At 32.1% G+C, this 21,429-nt stretch overlaps 2 protein-coding genes across 3 annotated transcripts; both read right to left on the reverse strand.

Moving 5' to 3' along the window:
* Positions 1–6,203: 6,203 nt before the first annotated feature.
* On the reverse strand, positions 6,204–12,754 carry LOC107637025 (lysophospholipid acyltransferase LPEAT2). The gene is made up of 14 exons (XM_016340481.3): positions 12,201–12,754; positions 10,717–10,897; positions 10,549–10,608; positions 9,616–9,779; positions 9,456–9,519; positions 9,283–9,351; positions 9,063–9,158; positions 8,039–8,083; positions 7,720–7,790; positions 7,189–7,255; positions 6,969–7,019; positions 6,743–6,853; positions 6,605–6,652; positions 6,204–6,509 (listed from the first exon to the last, which is right to left on the reverse strand). Exons 1-14 carry the CDS (start codon positions 12,602–12,604, stop codon positions 6,342–6,344), a joined length of 1,599 nt encoding a protein of 532 aa, XP_016195967.2. The 5' UTR covers positions 12,605–12,754; the 3' UTR covers positions 6,204–6,341.
* Positions 12,755–16,369: 3,615 nt separating this feature from the next.
* On the reverse strand, positions 16,370–19,893 carry LOC107639804 (RNA-binding CRS1 / YhbY (CRM) domain-containing protein). Of its 2 annotated transcripts, XR_002361694.2 has the most exons (6): positions 19,263–19,891; positions 18,175–18,302; positions 17,753–17,978; positions 17,548–17,675; positions 16,733–16,951; positions 16,370–16,649 (listed from the first exon to the last, which is right to left on the reverse strand). XR_002361694.2 is itself a non-coding variant. In XM_021121679.2 (5 exons), the coding sequence occupies exons 1-5, from the start codon at positions 19,822–19,824 to the stop codon at positions 16,799–16,801; spliced, it is 1,197 nt and encodes a 398-aa protein (XP_020977338.1). In that variant the 5' UTR covers positions 19,825–19,893; the 3' UTR covers positions 16,370–16,798. The 2 variants fall into 2 exon arrangements, 1 of the variants encoding a protein (XP_020977338.1); XM_021121679.2 differs by having other exon boundaries at positions 16,370–16,951; positions 19,263–19,893.
* Positions 19,894–21,429: the final 1,536 nt, after the last annotated feature.

The following is a 21,429-nucleotide window of genomic DNA, read 5'->3' on the forward strand; positions in this document are numbered from 1 at the left end:
TTTTGAGAATGTTTTAGAATTATCTGTTCCTCTACCTTATTCACTTTGTCGTCATTATTGGTACAGTCGGAATGACAAAGGAGGAGAGTTAGTAGAGGAGAGTTGTATCTCTTAACGCACAAAAGAGATGATGGCTCCTATATCCATGATGCGGCTCGCGCTATTGGAGTAAGTAATGTGTTTTTAGTTTTTTAAATTTTATTGGAAGTCTGTGCGGTTAGCGACTAGCTAATAAATGCTCTTAATTGCTTATCTATGTGTGTAGGAAAGAATTGAGGCTATTGAGCAAGGCGATGAATCTTCTAGACTGTTATCCCAGAATGATTCGCTTGCTCAAGCTCTCGGAAAAGAGCGCCCGGGTAGGGTGCGTGGCATGGGGTTGGGACCGACTTCTAGTCAAGTCTTTGGTATGAATTCCCATCAGCCGAGCAATAGTTTTGAAAGGGAGGAGACCCAAAGGGTGCTGCTTGAACTGCAAGCAGAGTTGGCAGCAGAAAAATTGAAAAGGAAGGCAGTGGAGGATGAAGTAGCAGCCGAAAAGACCAAAAGACAGGCAGTGGAGGATGAAGTAGCAGCTGGGAAGGTCAGGATGCAGGCAATGGAGAGTGCTTTGATATGTCTACTTCAAGGGCAAGGTAGGGAGCTGCCATCAGACGTCGCCACATGGATGAGTGCGTTGGAGGGACAGATTAGAAAGTAGTTCTTAGGATTGTGGAACCTTTTCTTCTTTCAGATATACACTTTTATTTTGTTGATTATGCAATTCTTAGTAAGGAGTACACTTTGTTGATATTCGGATAATTATATTAATTAAGTTAATGGTTTTGCTATTGTCGTTTACCCTGCAATTTATTTTTCGGGATTTTAAATAATTTAACTTACTAATATTAAGAATAATTACAAAAAACCGAAAAAAAATGTACATTGAAATAAAAAAAAAGCGTGATTGCCAGTGTACAGAACAGTATTTTTGCGGCCATATAACTGAAAAATAGTGGCGGTTGCGAACTAGCCGTTAGGAATTTGAAAATTCGGGTTAGGAGATAGCGGGCCAATTACATTTCAAAAAAAGATTGGCCGTTAAACCGCGACGTTTTCAAACCGCCGGTAAATGCATTAGTCTTTAAACCGTGGCCATTAAACGGCGGCGGTTTGAAACCGCCGAACATTTCGTGTCGACTACAGATTTCCAGATCGCGGCGATTTTAAACCCCCGCTAAACATTGCGACGCTAATCTTGGATTTTGCGGCGGTTGTGCCAGCGGTTCCTGAGAACCGCCGCAAAATCATATAACCACCCCCTAATAAGCGACGCTTAACGAACCGCTGGAATCCCGTTTCGCGGCGGTTTAAAACCGCCGCAAATCACTCCAAGAACCGCCGCTATTTTCCGGTTCCCTTGTAGTGATAATAATAATAATAATAATAATAATAATAATAATAATATCTCTACAGTATATGGTTGTTTCCATCATATAACATCATTAATATTAATAATGATAATAATATTTTAATGTTATCATTTTACTTTTTTATTGTAAGCATTTTTGTTTTCAATGTACATTAACAACAACAATAATTTTATAAATATATTTTTTTAATACCAAAAATACGAAAATTTGAATTCGTAATCTCTAAATAAATCTAAAAAGACTATATATGTCATTTTATTTGAATTATAATTTATGGACATAAATACTTTTTTTTAAATAATAATAATGATGATGGATGAACGAGTATAAAATTATGAATCATAAAGTGAGATGAAAAAGTACAAAGAGAGAAAGTTTCATGAAAAATGTGTCTTCTTTTTATAAATCAGAACTAACGACTTGTGCTAGCTATCTCCTAACCGTTGATCTTGAATTCAACAGTAATATGGGATAATTCTTTGCAACAATATATAAAATCATTACTAGTGATTTAATTTCAAATGTTACTTACAATTTTATTAAATCTAAAATAATATCCCATATCTCGGTAATATATACTCAAATTATAATTTATTTGGATTACACCACTTTACTTATTATATAAAAAAATTCGTATATGCATAACACGCATAACACCTGTATATATGTTGGATGTCTTAAATCAATCATTAGTACGAAATTTATTTTTTATATAAAAAGGATAATGATATATTTGTCTAATATTAATAATTGGAGTGTTTTGTATATTTGTGAGTAAATTCAACACGCAAGCGTGTTAACACAGTGTCGTATATAATTAATACTAACTAATTAAATAAGTAAAAAAGATAAAATTAAAGTAAAAAAAAATATAATAACTAACTACATTATAGGATAATAACTTTCATATTCTATAAACAAAAAGAAAAATTAAGTATATATGTATATTATGACTAAAAATTTGTCTTAAAATATTATTTGTACACTTATAAAAAAATTAAAACCAATTAAAAATTTTTTTATGTACAATAAAAGATAATTCATATTTCATATCTTATTACTTTTAATAGTCTATGCAGTTGACTTAGTAAACTTAATCCAAATTAAAATTTCATTTATTATCAGCCAAATTAACATATAAATTTGTTTACTTTTCTCAAGCATTAAGATTTTGAAAGAATTGAAAATAAAATATAAAATTTACAGAGAATATTTGTCCTATCCATATTTGGTATCATTATACTTTCTGAATTTTTATTTTGTATGGGATTTTAATTTTTTTTAAAAATAAGATATGAATAATTGAACATTAACTTTATAGGCATAATCAATCAAGAAAATAAACAAAGAATAAGCAAAAAATTAGAGAGAAAGTAAAAGGGGAGATAACAAATGTGTGATATTGAATTTTAAGTTTCAATAGACCAATAAAAATAATTATGAAAATAACAGCAAAAACCAAGTAATTAATTTTTATTTGTCACCACCAATCTTGTTAACCTAATTGTTTTGAAGCTGCAATGACAAAAGAAGTTAAAATTTAAATAAGTTAAAAGTAATTTAAAAACTAATTCAATTTTTTTTTAAAATAAGTATTGAACAAGATTCCATATAAATAAACACCTACAACTACAACAGATTTGTTATTTAGATGCTCTTTTTTGTACTATTTTTTAAACTCAAACTTACAAAACGAAAACATAACAAAAAATTTCAATAAAAAATTAAGAACAAACAAAAATAATAAAATCAGAAAAAAAAGTAAGAACAAATAAAAAAAATTATAAAAAAATAATGAATTCAGAAATCAGTAATTTTAAAATTAAAATAAAATAATGAACCCATAATAAATCATAAAATCAAAATTAGAATAAAAAAAAAAAATAACATCAGAACAAATCTTAAAATCCAATAAAAATAAAACAAAATCAAAATAAAACAGAAACATAGGCATATATCATAAATTAGGGTTTAAGGTTTAACTTCTCTAAATTAACTAGTGAGTGAGTTACTCGGAGATAGTAATGGCACAAAAGACTTTTCTGGCGTAGTGGCAGCACAGACAGGGAGAGGGAAGAGGACAATCTACCTAGAGAGAGAAAAGAGAGAGCTCCGGTGATACATTGAGTAGCGATAGTAGCGTGGGCGACAGCAACGGTACAACGGTAGGAGTGATGAAAACGGCAGCGACAGAGAGACCAACACAAAATAAGGAGTTCATGAAATCTTTGGAGGCTGTTGGTGGCACTGGCGCTGACAAAGGGAGCTACCGGAGAGAGAGAGAGAGAGAGAGAGAGAGAGAGAGAGAGAGAGAGAGAGAGAGAGAGAGAGAGAGAGAGAGAGAGAGAGAGAGAGAGAGAGAGAGAGAGAGAGAGAGAGAGAGAGAGAGAGAGAGAGAGAGAGAGAGAGAGGACGCACGATTCTAATTTAAGACAAATTTACCGGTGGATAAATTCGACGATAATACATTGAATGTGTCCAAAATGCAACGTTCTATTAATTGAGCTTTACCGCCAGATTTATCGTCAGATATTGCGCGTGACAAAAACGAAGTGTTCCATTCATTGAGTTTTACCGGCGGATACTCAGATATAATGATCGCACCAATTTTTTTCCCTCCAAATATTACAATCGGATTTACCGTCAAAAAATTAAATCTGTCAATAAATCTGCCAATAACATCCAACACTAAATTAAATGATATTCTGTAATTTTTTTTGTAGTGTATTGTATTCAATGCATTGACAATATAAGAAAAATGAATTTTCCGTCAACCATTTTTCTTTTATGGAGCTTTTAAAATATACCCTTAGGGCATAAGTTAGTAAAATCATTTTTTTAAGGATTGATTACTTTATATATAGAACTTGAATTCAAGATTATTAATTAAAATATGAGTAATGTTAGATAACAGACTTCTTTTTATCTAATATCAACTAACTTTTTTAAAATTATTTTGTTTATTTTCAATTCTAAAACCTAAATCATAACCTAGACATTAAAGTTGGCTAATATTTGCTAACTAAAAATCGATTCTCTATACTTTTTCTTGAAATATGTATTCTGCACAAAGCGCGGGAATAATGTTGATAAAAGAAAAAATACATGGAATAAATATTTAGTTAGTCAACATGAGCTAATATTTTTTATTGAAATTTTTTTAATTTTTTTGAAAAATTTAAAATTTATAGTTAAGGATATATAATTTAGAATTTAAAATTTAAGATAAACAAAATAATTTTAAAAATGTTGACTGGGCTTAGCTAAAAAAATTTGACCCTGAATATTACTCATGATAAAAACTAAATTTACAAATCACTTATATTGTGATATTGTGGGAAAAAATTTTATCAGAACCTTAATTTAAATTCACCCTCACTTCTCAATTTGATTAATTTATCATCAAGTACTTTTAATTGAATTTCCCATTTTCATTTTTTTTTCCAGGTAACTGTAACACCCATTTTCTTAATTGTTGTTATCCATATTATTACATGCTTAGCCTTGGTTTAATAAAGTTTTACGAAGAAGAGTTTGTTCTTTTTAAAAAAGCAAAAATATTTCATTTTATATTTGATAAATTAATGTGTTTGAGCTTGTAATTTTTAAAGTTGAATTTTTTTTAAAGAATCTAAATAGGTTATTTTTAAAAATAAAGTATGCTTATCAAAATTATTATTATTATTATTATTATTATTATTATTATTATTATTATTATTATTATTATTATTATATCTATTATGATCTATTTACATTTTTAAAACTATTTTATCAAATATAATTATTGTTATTTGTACTTATTAAAAACTATTTTTAATTTGATTTAGGTGCCACAGCCTCTAAAAATCTGTCTTTCAAAATCTAGTTTTGATAAACAATTTTTGAAAGATAAAAACTTTACCCATTCATCCTTTAAAGTTGAAATTGCTCTTTTGGATGGATGATTTTTGGACTCTAAATATATAAAAATCTTACCCCAAAAGATCTCCGCTAAAGTTTATAAACTGTGAGTATAAAATATTAAACATGATAACTTTTGCTAGTTACTCTTATATTATTTGAAAAATTTTAAATATTCTTAAAACAATAGTGTTTTAACAATTGATTTCAATTAATATATATTATATAATTTTTATAATTAAAATTAATAATTAAAATATTAAAATATCGGTGTTCTAAAAACATTTAAAATTCTTATTTTATTAGGCGATTCTAGGAATATCCTAAGCATCTCGTATCAAGTGGAACTAAATTATCCTTTGAAGGTTGCTTTATCGAGTAACTCTGGACCCTCGGGAAAAGAAACCAGCTTTAAGAATATACTGGTATTTATAAATATGAAAAACTCCTCACCTCTTATGTGCTTTTTAATATCCGGGATAAGATTGGATCATCATTGAAAAATGTATAACACAATATTTGGTCATGGCACCTTGCAGAGACATTCGTGCTAAAAAAAGCCATGGATAAACTTAACCATAGGACTAAAAACAACATATTATAAATATATATATATATATATATTTTAAGAGAAGTCCTTTCTTTTGTGATTTATTATTTTAAATCGACTAATCGATCAGAAATCGCTCGCACCAATTTCAACTGATTAACTAATTTTTTTAGCCGATCTTTTTTTTTCGACCGATTAACTAATCTTTTAGCCGATTTTTTTTTTCCGATTTCTGACCGGCTCCAATTCAGTCCAATTATCAAAACCATGGGAAGGTGTTTTGACAATAAGAAATTAAAGACGACTCAAAAAGAAATTAAAGAGTCTGCATTCTATCCTCATTTTCTCATAGGTTGGCTTTATTTTGTACAGCACCTAAAAAGGAAGAGTAAGTATACATGAACTTGTGTACCCCCAAAAAAAAAAAAAAAAAGAATACAATAAGTTGTAGCCTCTAATTTCATGTGACATACCACACATTACAATATCTGAAGGTTCTCACTACCTCCAATGTCTGTGTGGTGGTGCAGTTGGTGAGGATTAAAGAATGCTATGAGGAGAGGATTTCTTCTAAGACATGAAAGAAAATCATCCTTACCAATTCTGCCATCATTATCATGATCAAATAACACAAGCAGCTCATGGACCTACAAGTAAACCGGTTAACATTAATCGACATACGAACCAAGAGCATCGTGACAGAAAACAAACCGAGTGTAAAGAGGTTTGCTACACAAGTTACCTCATCGTCTTTCCATCCGGGGATAGCAGGTCGGATAAAATCTCGCAACTGATTTTATAAAAAAGAAAAAGGTGCAAGTTAGTAGAGTTGGTCAATTCCATAAGTAAAAGCAAATAAGACTATGAAAGAGCATAATACTTCTTTTTCTATGATGTAGTCCTTTACTGCACCGCCACAACTAGAAAAGGCCGATTCGCAGGAATGATGGAACCCTGGCTGCTTCATGACATGGGCGGATCCAAACAAGAACTGAGGCACACAACATAAAACTTAGGTTAATATGAATTGACAAGGGCATAACTTTTGTAATTGGACATCTAATCTTAAGTAGAGCACAGAAACAAGGATAAATGCAAAGAGTAACCTGTCTAAATGTAATTGCGCCACTCGTTTCGACATCAAGGAATGCAAATATCTGTAATAAATTATTAAATCAATTCAACGTGACATAAAAAAGGGAATGCAAATATCTGTAATAAATTATTAAATCAATTCAACGTGACATAAAAAAGGGAAACGATCACTTGAGAATCCAGGCTTTGGCAACAGAAAGAAGAGTATATAATACAGAGGTGGGAACTAACCTTCTCAGACACAGGGCATGCCTTAAGTTTTAAACCTCTCAAGAAGTTATGATATTGAACACGACCACTGCCAACCAGGATATGGAGAATTCCATTAGTTCCAACGAAATATTACCAAAAACCATAGGCATGAGTAAAAATCACAAGTAAACTTTCACTCATGTATCCTCATTAAATAGTAAGGAACTATTTCATTTCACTATAGGAACTTCAATAATGTTAGCCTGATATCCTCCTCCTCATAATGCTCTTGGCAGAGAGGGTAAGAGATTTGTGCAAGATGTAAGAGAAGACAAATGAAATGAGAAAAAAACGAAAAATTTAGCATTGATCATCATCATTGGTATATAGCACTTTTCTTTTTCTTTTTCTTTTCATAATAATAGTTGAAATAAATATGATTCTGGAATAACTAGACATCAATTGCTTACTAACATATTACAAATATCAAATAAGTTATAGTTTTGCTTCCCCATGTAGCCGAGCAAGAAAGGTTTTCCATTAAGTTACAGCAATGTGATTCATTATTACCTGGGATCAGGATTCATAGAAAGGAATCTATTCAGAAAATCCAAGGCTTCCGTGCTGCTCAACTTAAATAACTGAAAGTAAAAACAATGCTCTTCATTCTTTCTTCCAGTATTGATATTGTTAGTAATATAAACCTTTTAGAAGAGAAATCATACTTAAAATAAGAGCTTTATTTTCACTAAAAGGGCTATTTCCAAGGGCCTAATAAAAGGAGACAATAACAGGCCATGTCCAAAAATATGAAAACAGGAAGACAGCCTTGAAATAACAGTGCATATTTCCATACATATTTCATACAAATTTGTCTGTAGGAACTTACTTTCTCTACTCTTGACATTTCGACCATATAACTTGAGGGGTTATCCTGCCAAAATATATATGCTAAAATGTCAATGAATAGGCTGCAAAGTTGCACAGTAAGTAAAGTTCTTTTTTACATGTCTTATTTTTTAGGGAAAAAAAATCTTTTTGTTTTAAATCTTGCTTTATTGATTAGGAGGATTCTTTATCCTCTTTACTCTCTGTCATTCGTTCTCTTCATCTTAATGAATTTCTTCTTTTATCCCCGCAACACAATACATAACAGGTAAAGTAAAGCATCAGTTCAACACAATGTCAGCTTGCAAAATGCATAAGAAAATATTAATGCACTAAAAGGTGACATCAAAATTTCAGCAGAGGTACACAACCAATGAGAGGTAAATATTTAACACACTACTGACATCTTAGACAACCGTATTCCATATTAATAATTAGGTACTCAAACTCTCATTCCTTAAAGTTGTTACGAAAATAAGTATTCTCAGTAGGAAGCACCCATATTATTGGAAGTTGAAAAGCAATAGAAGTTGGCCAACGAGAGTTCTGTACAAATTTATACAAATCTTGCTCTGATAAATGGATGAAAAACAATGCTTGAGATTACATTTTCAAATACACTTGTGGATGAGGATATTATTGGGTGGTGGTGTTGAATTTTTTTTTTTTTCATTTATTTGGACATTATTTCTTTATCATGTATAGTTGTATTGATTGTACAGTATGATTGAAGACTGAATGCAGAACACTCTTCCTTAGTCACGAATTGTTCAGATATTAGTTCATTTGCTGTCTATAGTCATATTTGTAGAAGAGTTGATTATTGACAAGAAAAAAAATCAAGTGTAATAAATGGGAAAATAACAAGCTATGCTAAACCAGAATTAATGTTATTTCCGAGTGAAAATAATAGATAAATGCAGACCTATCAAATGCTTGATCCCTGCATCAAATTCTAAAATCCTTAAAGCAGGTAAGCATTTAGGTTGAAGATATAAGTTTAACCAGGAATGAAGAATGCATGCCTGTTTTGCTTCTTGAGCTTTCACATGAAGCATTAGGTCTCCATACGAATGTCCGGTGTTGACAACATTCAGTGCACTTGCCATAGCATGGCCAGTCTGCATTTATTCACATCTTAATTGTCACAATTACTAGGATGATCAAGATAAAACATAGAATGATAAAAGTGTGAAAACCTTCTGAAAATATTCGATAGCAGAAATAAAAAATTAGAAGACTCACCCTTTCAGCATAATGTGCAGCACTTTCCAATTTATCGTCCCGGGGATAAACGACAGGAAGATATTCTACCTGTTCAATTCAAGGCTAAAGTTGTAAATTACTCTGGGAACAATAAGTTTCCATACGAAGCTAGGCACTAACCCTGTCAAGATAATACATATGGAGATTGTTACCTCAAAGAAATTGTGAAACTGAGTGAACATCCTGAACATGAGCTTTCCCAAAGAGATACTACCCCTATGAAAGTAAATATGCAGGTCACAATATATAAGAGAAGAAGAGATTTTTTCAAAATCACAGAAATGCCAGCATCTTCAAAAAGTAATTGCTTACCAAGATTGATCGAAGTGCACATGGGGATATCGAACAATTATAGGCTGAATTGGGTAGCCGGGGATAAAAGCACCAAGCTGGAAGGAAATAAGGCACCTGCCATTTGTCGTGGTTCCCTCAGGAAATAATAGTACTCGGGGATATCCATTGCAGGAAGCCCTTCTCTGTTATTCAGATCCTCGAAAGCAGATTTCTGTATCAAATAGCTTATAGATTGATAACATCATAAATTACATGAACAAAACTCGTGTGCAAGTGCAACAAATAACGACTATTCAGTCTTATCCATCCATATGATATGCCAGCTTAATCTTTCTACTCTGTTGCACAATCTTAATCATGAGTGATTTCCAAGAAACTCAGGTTCCAAGGTTATGGCCAATTATTGCTCAATTTTCACATATTATTTACATTCTCAAGCATTATTTGTGTTGCATGTTAAAACTTAAACTATATTGCTTATATCAATCCTAATAGAGGCCAATACTCAAAAGAAAAATGAATCTGTAAGTCTTATACTCTTATTGCTACAATAACAACAACGAAGTATTATCCCGTTAGGAGGAGTTAGCTACATGGATTCAATGCTGTAGTATACTGTCATGGATCATGTTTACATAAATCTCTGTAAGTAGGTCTTATCAGTCTCCTGCTAAATCATATGATTCTCAAACTTAAATCAAACATTTTTCAAGAAACTTTTGCAGAGGTCTGGTGAAAAGTTAGGGGCATGACACACATGACAACAAATGTTGTGAAACACCTGAACAAAAATAATGCAAAAAAAATTGTCTAAAACATAGAAGGAACAGGGTATGGAATGGTAGGTAAACCCAAAACTCCTTGACAACCATATCAACAATGAAAGAACAAAGACAGCTTAAGACAAAATAATCAAATAATGATGGGAAAACTAACAGAAACATTTTTTACCTTAATTTCATTGACAGCCTCCCTCCTTGATGATGGTGAGAATCTGTTGACATATATGACCTAACCAAATAATGAGTCAAAGAGAAAGAAAATGGTAATGTATGTATGTATTTTATTATTTTCTTAACTGAGCATGCTAATTAAGATGTAAAGCAGAAGCCAAACTACCTGCATTGCTCTAATAATGGTGCCAACACAAGGTATGGAGTCATGAGACTCAGATGCCACAATGGTGGGAAATAATTCATAGAAGTAGAAAATAGGTTCAATATAAGATACATGATTAGATACAATTATCGGAGCAATTTCCCTTGGAGCAGGTTTTCCCCTTCGTTTTATCCATTGATACCTGCAATAAACCGAAGGAGACAACAAACACAAAGAAAGCCACCACTTCAGCACCAAATTAAGCTTAAGGCCAAAATGGACAAACCCTACCAATAAATTACCATCTCCTTTAAACTAAAAGTCAACACAGCATAAGCAAGGTCTCCAGTAGTGGTTTCACTGAGACTATGATCAAATTGGTTCAACAGTTATTATGAGATCATCTACAATCATATATACACTAGCTTAGTTCGAACACCCTAAGTACGTTTTTTTTTCACCTTAAATTTTAGGGGGGAAAACCATTTTCAAGAGCTATGTCTTAAATTTTTTTTATTACAGGTTATTATTTCAAACACAAACTAACTTAATCAAGCAAACACTAAAAAGCATGGCAGAAGTTTATCATGTTGATAATTCTCTCACTTAAGAGATACATATAACCAGAAATGCACATGATACAATAGCAATACATATTTAAAAGGCATCCAATATTATAAATTAGAGAAACCCCAAAACACACACACACACACACACATTATTATTTAATTTATATTGGTCAATTAGTTAAAGCCTATCAGTTTTTTCTTTCTTTCTTTCCTTTTCCCCCCTCATTTTGTATTCTGATTTCAGAACCAGCAAAAATATAGTTTAACATCTTCACAAAATCATAAAAAATTATAAATAAATAAAAAAAGAAAAAAACAAACAAAATGAGACAAAAACCAGATCACACAAATTTAAAAAAAAAAAAGAAAAGAAATGAAATGCCCCGAAATTCCACAATGCTCACTAGACTAATAGGATTAACAATTCAACATCCTCTAAAGTGAGGATATTTGTAAGGTGAGAAAGTAAATATTTAATTACCATTGAATTAAGATTTTGGGCTCGTATACGATGGAAGTTACAAATTCAACAGTGATTCTCGATTTATCACTTTACCAACTTTCTCAATCTAGATGGATCCAAATTCAGCCTCGAACCCTCGATAGTCGATATCAGGACTAAAATATAATATTAGTATATTGGATAACTAAAAAACAAAAATAAAAATAAGTTGCGAACATATCATCTCTATTGCACCGGATTCTATCTGAACTTAGCTTCGCAGTTTGACATTTCCACCAAAAACAATAAAAACAAAACAAAACAAAAAACACGAAAAATAAAATAAATATAATATTTGAAAAATAAATAAAATATAACCAGAACGCATACAGGTACAGCCAAAGAGTCCTATAAATACTACTTGAAATTGAAAAGAAAGAGAGAGAGAGAGAGAGAGAGAGAGAGAGATAGAGAGTTGTTACTGTTTGTGTTACCCGAAAGAGAAGAGAATGAGGCGAGCGCAGACTCTGGTAACCCACATAACCCTAGAGCGCCACGTGGGCATAGGGTTCTCCTTGTCCTTCCACCCCCAAAGCGCAAACTTCGTTGCCAAGTACCCTACCATCAAGCACGCTCCGAACACAACCACTCGAACCAGCGCCAAAGGCAAGCATGCAACGATTTTCACCCACTCGTACACTCCCTCCACGTTCTGTGTGCCGTTTCGGAAGGGGTCTACGGTTGAAGCAGGAGGAACGCTTGGGGGTTCGGAGCATCCGATGAACTGAAAGGGGTTGGGGGAATCGCTAGGCCGTTGGGATTCGGAGAGGTTGAGGATTATGTGGTCAGAGGAGGAAGATGGAGGGAGTAGAGGGTCGGTGATGCCGTTTTCCGCCATTATGAGAGTACGCTTTGAAGGTTTGGTGTGTTGAGGAGACGGAAGAAGAAGAAGAAGCTGTTTTTTTTTTATGGAATATGCAAATATGTACTGTAACGCTGTTAGTACTTACCGGTTTGAAGATTTGGTGTACACGTGGAATAATTTTGTTTTTACAAATGGACTTCAAATATTTTTGCAAAAGAATATGTAGAAGACTAAAACCACAATTTTTTTTTTCCCAAATACGTAGTGTGTATCATGCTAATATGTAAAAAACTAAAAATGATGTCAAATAAATAAAAAACTTCTTGAAGATTATTTTTTTGTTCTCGATGATTCAACAAAACACATAAAATTCTTTAACACGACTCCAAAAGGAGAATCACTTTTGGTTATAAGATTTAATTACTAACTTAAAATAGTAATTTAATTATTTTTTATATTTAGCTAAATATGTTACCATTTTTCTGAAAATTTTGATTATGGTTGATTTATCTATTTAATAAAGTAGTTGTTTTGGTTTCTCAATGGTGTCCCTTCTATTTATTATTATTATTATTATTATTATTATTATTATTATTATTATTATTATCCAATTTTTTCATACTATGATAATTAAGGTTAAATATGATTTTGGTCCTTATGGTTTAGACGAAAACTTTTATTCGTTCCTAATCTTTTTCTGCATTTAAATTTGTACATAAGATTCAACTTGGTTTTAAAATGGTCTCTCGAACTAGAATACCATTCTCTAACAATCTTTTTTCACCAAAATATTCCGTTTCTTTTCTTCTTTTTCTTTTTCTCCATCCAACAAGAAATACCAGCAGTAGTAATAAAAGTTTTAAAACAGAAGCAGAATGAATAAATAAGAAACACCAGCAGTAGCAACAAGACATAGTATCAAGGCAGCAAGAAAACACGATATAATAAACAAGTAATAGAAGTAAAAACCAATATCAAAGAATCAACAAATCTGTATTTCAAATATAAAAAAATCAACAAAATTTAAAAAATATCATTGGAACCCTATGGAATAGCAGCAGCGAACATGCGAGGAGTAGGGGTGAACAGTGATGAACAGCGGCGAGCAGAGATGAGCAACGGCAAGCGAGCAAGGAGCAGGGCAACAAAGTTTGTTGAGAAACAGAAACTGCGACGTGGCTCTCGGAAACAGAAACAGAAGCGCAAGGCGCAACACGACAAAGCTCATGGATATGCTGGTGCAGGAGTCAAAACGGCAATGACAGTGCGCGATATCTCCCTAGCCGGCATCGTCGCCACCTTCCTCTTTACCGTGCTTCTCTCTCTCTTTCCAGAATATGCTTCTCTTATTTTTTTTTAAATTTTTAATATTTAGGTAAAAATGATGATTTTAAAATCAAGTTGAATTTTAAAGACGAGTTCGAATACAAAAAAAGGTTGGAAATATATAAACAAGAGTGCTACACATCTAAGTATTTTTTAATCCAAGTTCATCCAAATAAGCCCAACCACTTTCATTAAAAGAGCGTGATTACACGCGCTTCTTTTCTACGCTCGTTTATGCACGGAGCGTCTTCTTCTTCTTCGCGTTCCTCCTTCTCCTCCTCCTCATTCTTTTTCGCGTTCCTTCTTCTTCACGTGTTTTCTCCTTATTGTTATTCTTTTGTTGTTGTTGCTGCTGTATTTTTTTTTTCTTTTTCTCCTTCTCTTCCTAGTGAAAAAGCAGTAGAAGGTGAGGAGGAAGAATTTTGAATTGTGTAGAACAGGAATGAACCGAAATTATATTAAAAATGAACCGAAAATTAAATTCAAAATGTAAACTCGTTTCAAAACAAGCACAGACAAAAACACATCCAAATCCATCAAGTGATTTTACAGCATTATGTGTTTCTTCTTCTTTATTTGATTAGATGAACAAGACAAGAAAAGAACTTGATAAGAAATTTTGAGAAATTTTTTCTTCTTGTTTCTTTTTCTTTCGTTATTGTAATCACCAATAACATCAACATTTTGCTAACAAAAACCAATATTTTGAATTGAATTTGAATTTATATAATGGGCAATATTCAGTTCATGTAGTATTATACAATGGTTTCGCTTTGATAATATTTTCGGTTCATTCTAGACGCAGGTATTTTTGAATTCGAATTTATTTAATGGACAAATGTTCGGTTCATTTGGTATTATTCAATGATTTCACTTTAATAATATTTTCGGTTCATTTGTAGTCCAGGTGTATTGTCGATGAATAATTTGTCCCAATTGTTGGAATGGCTTTCAAGACAAATTGAATGGAATAGAATGAAATCTAATACAATTGAATAAAATGATAATAAATAATTTCATTCTTTTTTGCTAAAAATATACTCAATCATTAACAAAAATACATCAAAATTACTTAAGGAATAAAAAATTTGGTCAATACTTATTAGCAGCATCAAGTAACATACAAATGAACCGAAATAAATTAAGAAATGAACCAAAATTTTTTAATGATGACAGCAGAAAAAATCAGAACTAATAAAGACGTTCCCAAAATATTGATATTATTGGTGATGACGATAACAAAGAAGAAGAATCTGCGTATGCGAATTTGGAAGAAGAAAAAAAAAGAAGAGGAGAAGAAGGAAGAGAAGAAGGGAAGAAGAAAAACCTGCACGAATTTGGAAAAAAAAGAAGAAAAAAGATGAAGAGAAGAAGGAAAAGAAAACAAAAAAGGAGCGGATAATTTGAAAGTTGTTATAACAATTTGGTTAGACTTGATAAAATATTTTGCGAGCTTTATTCATAAATAAAATTTTCGACCCAAATTATAAAAACCAAAATAGTAATTAAGCTGATAATTATCTTTACAAGTAACATGAAAATATCCTCCTTTACTACTTTTAAATATCCTCCTTTACTACTTATAAATTTGATTCTTAATAAATCTTTTGACAAAATAAAATATATCTTATGAAATTAGTTAAATGGAATAAATAGACTAGTAACTACAAAAATAAGAGAATGTAATCTGAAACTGGGACCAGTCGAAGTCAGAGCATGACAGTGGGGACATTTCACATTCAATCGAATATTTAATTGCTTGATTTCCGAGAGGATATGGGTTATGTGGACCAATGCCTTCCATACAAATCTCCCACCATAGTAGGATAAAAAAATTAAAACGCATGTAATGTAACCTAACCATGTGTCACGTTTAACTGTTGGCTCAAGTTGTGTTGGGCGTTTTGAGTTTTGACTACGAAGTCCCGAAATCTCATTCATTTGCCGGTGAAGTCACTAACAGCATCATGTTGTCTAAAGTAAGATTACTCTAGAAACTAGAAAAGAATAGCTGTTCAATTATCTATTCACAAGACTCAAGGGGTAAACTTCAGATGAAATGCATAAACATAACCTACTTTACATTAATAATTCAATGACATAAGCCATGATATCCAATCCAATAGTATTTATACGTAACACCAAGCCAACGGTCACCGATTGAACACATGTTAGCACATCATAATAGCTTCTGATAAACAAAGAAAAGATATCCATAAGAGAACCATGGTGTACTATCACCAATATTTTTTACCTTAATCTAAACTATACCGCTAACATATTTTATCAAATCCCTAATTTGGTGACTAATCTTTGTATTGGACTATTCTGACTACAAAGTCAGTTTCCACCTGACCTCTGTATGAGGCTGATCTTGTTCTTTAGAACATCACAAAAGACAGCTCTGAAACCGTAACAAGCTTTGGCTATGCTAATGGAGAAACTTGATTTTGTGAAAAGATACACTGAAGACATCAAAATTCAATCGGTTTTTTCTAGAAATACTGAGGGTACAGTTTGAATATCAAAAAAAATGTGAGAATCCTATCTACACCATCTCCAGTTCAGGAATTAGCTTGTATATATAATTTAACAGATTTACATCTTTCAGAATGCTTCTTCTCCACTTTTAAGGCCACAAAATGAGACATGGTTAAAGAACAGTTTTTGGGGATGAATTGTTCATATCCAAAGAGCAGCATCAACCTTGGCAGTAAGTACATCATTCTTAAAAGTGTCCCTCTCTCTTTTACTGCAATAAAACAAAAAAGAAATAATCCAATCTTAAAGGAACTTCTGATTCATGGCTGCAACTTATACCATGCAAGATTATACCTCATTATCACACAGCCAACCATGGTGTGTTTAGTCTCCTAAGCTGCTGTAATGAAGCTCAACACGTTACCCTACACCAGCATCCAAATGATCATCATAATCATCGAACGACTCTTTATCTTTAAAGAAGTATCCATCCTCTGGGGGCTTATAATCCTTCCCCCTCCAAACTACAATCTGTTCTTTATCAAAAGTCACCAGAATACAAGGGACCAGGTCCTGCATTAATAAATTTTAAGGAACAAATAAATTTTTACTACAGGGACAAAATCACAGACGAATACAAAGGGTGGCCCAGGGGGGCAAGGTCCCCCTAGAATTTTTATAAGCACTGATATATACATGTATATGGTATAATATTTTTAGAAAAATGTTATAAATTATGTCACAGATATATTGTCTAATTGAGGAAGTGTTTTAATATTTACATTGCTTTTAAAGATGTGGGCTAATCCACACACAAAAAATGCTTAAAAGTATCATGGGCCTAAGAGAACATGTTTCCCTTTTGAATTGAACCAACTGAACAAAATAAAAATATTTCAAGAGTTCAACCCGTGTGATCTTACTAAATTAATACAATACCCGTGTTACTCAAATCCCGAATTCATCCCTGTACACAATCATATTTGAACGTTGGTTCTGCTTTTCAAAACCCAAACAAACGCAATGAACATTTAAGTTCATCTGTTAGGGTCCACTTTTAAGCTATGCAACCTATGATAATAACTAGAACACAGATAAAGCACTGTAAAGCTAATTACAACAATAATCTAATTAGAAAAGAAAGAATAAAATAACAAAATCATCTTTACCCGGAGTTTGCAGCCGATTTTCTTGTAATCACTCCTCTCAAGACCCGTGCAGTCTATCCGAACCAATTCACTTGAGAGGAAAGCATCTCTGACCATTGGCACCAAATATGCATAATAACCATTTTTGGCTGCAATTCAATTCAGAGTCAATAACCTTTGCAGAAAGCATAAATAAAACTGGAATTAGAAAATATAGCAAGCATACCAAGTTTTGTTAACACGGGAACGGCTAGTCCTCTCTTCCTCATTTCTTTAGTTTCCTCAATACTAAGACCCTCAATTGTTGTCTTAATCAGTCTAGGATAGACAGGTTCTTGGGGTTTCCACAGCATGAGAGGAATTACTGGCCTGTGATTGGGATTATAGTTCCTGCCTCTGTATAATATAATTGTACCCCCATGCCTGGAAATGACCTTTCCATATGTTTTGTCCTGTGACAAGTGCAAGAGAATTGCTTATGCTTGCATAACCAAGTAGCTTTTAAACATAGAGTGACACATAATCCAAGTATTCAACTATGGTTCAACCAGCATAGGTCCACACATATTAAACAGACCATAATAGAAAAATTCACTTCAGAAGGCTAGGTAGTTTTATGAACACAGAAGGGTATAGAAAGGTACGAACCTCAAGCTGGGTGCAAACATTTTTCATGTCAACAGTTGGAACGCCCATGCATTTGATCCTAACCACTTCAGAATATTTCCAATGCTTATGAATAACATCCAGCATGTTGTGGGTTAAGCCATCCCTACCTGTGACCAAAACAGAGTTCATGGTCAATAAAAATAAATATATAAAGAGTAATCATTAAAGAACATATAGTAAATTTAAAAAAAAAATTGTTTTCTAAATTTATGTAGCAGTTCTCTAAGAGCATTAGGTCACAGGCAAGGTCAAATATCCCAAAAGCTGGATTAGAGTTTCAATTTAAATATATGTTAGAAAGAAGCATTTCACAGAGTTTAGTACATTTGCAATATAATATATATGTTAGCAGATGTAAAAATTTACCTCCTCAGATTACTAGTTTGGCAATATGTGTAATACATTTCCACAATAATTGGAAAGTAAATTGCTCTCTATATCCATGGGCTTATTCAATTATCAAATTCTCAATACCACCAAAAACTTCCAAAGAAGCTAGTAACAGAAGGACCACCAGACATCCTGTTTTGTTAAGCAAAACTTTAAAAATTTTATAATCACCAGACAAACCATTCAACAATTTAACATTAACCTTCCCTCTATTCTATATAACATAAGTTAGCCCTTACATTTTCCAATTCTCATACGATTTCACCAAAATCTCAGTAAAAAATTCATCCTCATATAGTAATAGTTGTAAGACAGACTTCAAAGTATCCCAATTATATAGTTTTAAACCATTACCACAAAAGCAGTCAACACATAAATACCATCATCCTTCATAAGTTAATATGACCTGTATACTAACTCAGCTACCGCCTCAAAATTCAAAATTCAAATTGAGGATACAAAATGTAGGATAAATTTTCAATGTAACATAAAGGTAGTCCTCAAAGTATCCAACACTTAGACAAATTTTCATAGAAAATATCATCAAAATAAGTCATCCTCAGCATTATTTATTTTGGAAGGAAAAAGCCAACAAAGTATCCTAATTTCATAATCTTAGAACATACAGGCAAAGGGAACCAATTTTCTACAACTAAGAAAACCCTAATTTTTCATACCTAGATTGATTTGCCTCTTGGTTTTTCCCCTTTCACCCTGCAAAACCAGCGCTTTCCTCTCAGCAGTGGAGAGAGGTTCCCCTTGAACCCAACCTCTCCTCTTCTTCCTCTGGTGCTCCATCTTCGGCTCTTCTTTTGCCTCCAACAACTCTACCTTCGGGTCCACCGCAGGCGCACAAACCCCGGTCCAGGCCCGGTCCACCCTTCCAGGCCCAAATGGCGAGTACTTGGGCCCCCTAAGCCCGATAGGCCTCACCTTCGCACTGCTCTCCGTGTAGCTGAACCGGAAATCGAACGGCAGGTCAGAACGAACCGGTTTGCGTCCGTTTCGGTCCAGAGACGAAGGCGGACGGTACCTTGGTTTTGGTTTTTTCTTGTTTGGTTTCGTTGGAATATCATCGTTTTGGGATTCGGGGGAGAGAGAAGGTGGTGGAGTGAATGTGTAGCGCTCGTGGAGTTTGGAGGTGGTGGTTCTGGTGGTGGCGGAAGAGAGGTGGCGCGTGAGGAGCGTGGCAATGGGGAAATTTTTTTGGCGGGCGAGGAAGGGTGTAAGGAAGGACATTAGGGTTTAAGGTGCATTTAGATGTCTCCTGTCCTGTGTGGTTTATGGGAATTTTAGAAACTTCATTATACATTTGTGACTCATGGATGGTTTAATTAACCTATAATTTTATTAAATTTATAATTATATTTTTATAATTTTTTAAATTAAATTTTAAATTATTTTAATTTTTTAAATAGAGCTTTATTATTAATAAATATTAAAAAATATTTATAAAATATTAAATTTATTATTATACTTATTCTGTATTTTTTTTTCATTCTAATATTTTTTTTACGGTAATAACAAAAAACAGATGGTATTTTTAGATTCAATGAATAAATAGTTTAATTAATTTTTTTTAAAAAATAACTTAAATAATAAATACTTATATTAAAAATAATTTATAAATAAATTATTTTGTATTTAATTTTTTAATTTTAAAAAATGTGAAAAAATTTTTTTTATTATAATTTATGAGAGAAATTATTTTTTTTAATTTCTCTGTAAATACTTAAATAGTTTTTTAAAAAATTACGATTTAATTTTAAAAATTACATCAGATATTAATATTATTACTTTTCACAAGTCAAAAATTCAAAAAAAATAATTTTTAAATACTATATGGTAGCTACAAAAAATTCTTTAGTACTGAATTGAAGTATTTGGGAGGAACAAATTGTCCTAGCACAATATTGTCAATAATTTCTGACTATTGCATGGGAAGAAATTCATCTCCGAAGTATTTTTCCTTTCAATATTTTTCTATTAGAGCTTCGTTCATTCTTTTTATCGAGCATAATGATGCGAATCGAGCTTTAATGAATTTAAATATGCAACGCCAAGCAGTTCCACTTTTTCAATCAGGACCCTTAATCATACATTTATACTCTAATAATTATTTTGTCTAACTTATTTCTCTTCCAAATAGTCATTATATGACCTTTTTTTTAGCCAATTCTAACAATATAACTACAATAAATGTCTTTGGCATGGATGCAATGCATAAATATACCATAAGTATCATCTTCATGAAAAATAATTAAACCCATATTTTTCAATTGGTGTTTAATTGCTTAGAATCTAAAAATTGTCCAATAAGAAAAAGAAAAATCAACCATAACTTTATATACGTATTTAAATATGCTAAATAATAAGTTATTTTTTTCGATCCACATTACCTCTAAATTCAGTAAATTGTGAACATTTATATAAAAAAGCAATGATTTCAGTAAAATTAACATTTTTATTAACTCTGAAAAATCATGTCTTATAAATACTAAAGAAATACACGCAAAAAAATATATATTTTTTATCTGAATTTTTTTAATCTTTTTGTTGGATTGATTTTAGTATAATTGCAGAGTAAAAGCCAAAAACAAAATACAGCTCAAAGAGCTAGCAAATATCGTCTAATAATCTAAAGACCTCTGTGATCTCATTCTACATATTCATGGTTATCTAAAACACTAATGCTTTCTATCAACAATTACATTTACTTCCCACAAAATCAGATGAAACTTAACCAGCCAATCAAATAAGAACTATTTCACTCGATTTTTGGTATATTTCGACAGTATGTCGAATCGAATTTGTATCAAGATCTCAAGTATCAGGGAGCAAATA

Source organism: Arachis ipaensis, chromosome B4 (assembly GCF_059453495.1).
Source record: "Arachis ipaensis isolate K30076 ecotype BB chromosome B4, ASM5945349v1, whole genome shotgun sequence".
Classification (NCBI taxonomy): Eukaryota; Viridiplantae; Streptophyta; class Magnoliopsida; order Fabales; family Fabaceae; genus Arachis; species Arachis ipaensis.

Bases quoted from the DNA above. Each gene is read 5' to 3' on its own strand.
- LOC107637025 (XM_016340481.3), bottom strand. From the start codon at position 12,604: ATGGCGGAAAACGGCATCACCGACCCTCTACTCCCTCCATCTTCCTCC. The intron at 8,084-9,062 runs GCATGCATTCTT...ATATTTTGGCAG, and splicing joins AAGCTCAAGAAGCAAAACAG to GATAACCCCTCAAGTTATAT. The intron at 7,791-8,038 runs GTAAGTTCCTAC...TTTTACTTTCAG, and splicing joins AAATGTCAAGAGTAGAGAAA to TTATTTAAGTTGAGCAGCAC.
- LOC107639804 (XM_021121679.2), bottom strand. From the start codon at position 19,824: ATGTCCTTCCTTACACCCTTCCTCGCCCGCCAAAAAAATTTCCCCATT. The intron at 18,303-19,262 runs GTATGAAAAATT...TTTTGGTCACAG, and splicing joins CAAGAGGCAAATCAATCTAG to GTAGGGATGGCTTAACCCAC. The intron at 17,676-17,752 runs GTATGCTTGCTA...ATTGAATTGCAG, and splicing joins TCCCGTGTTAACAAAACTTG to CCAAAAATGGTTATTATGCA.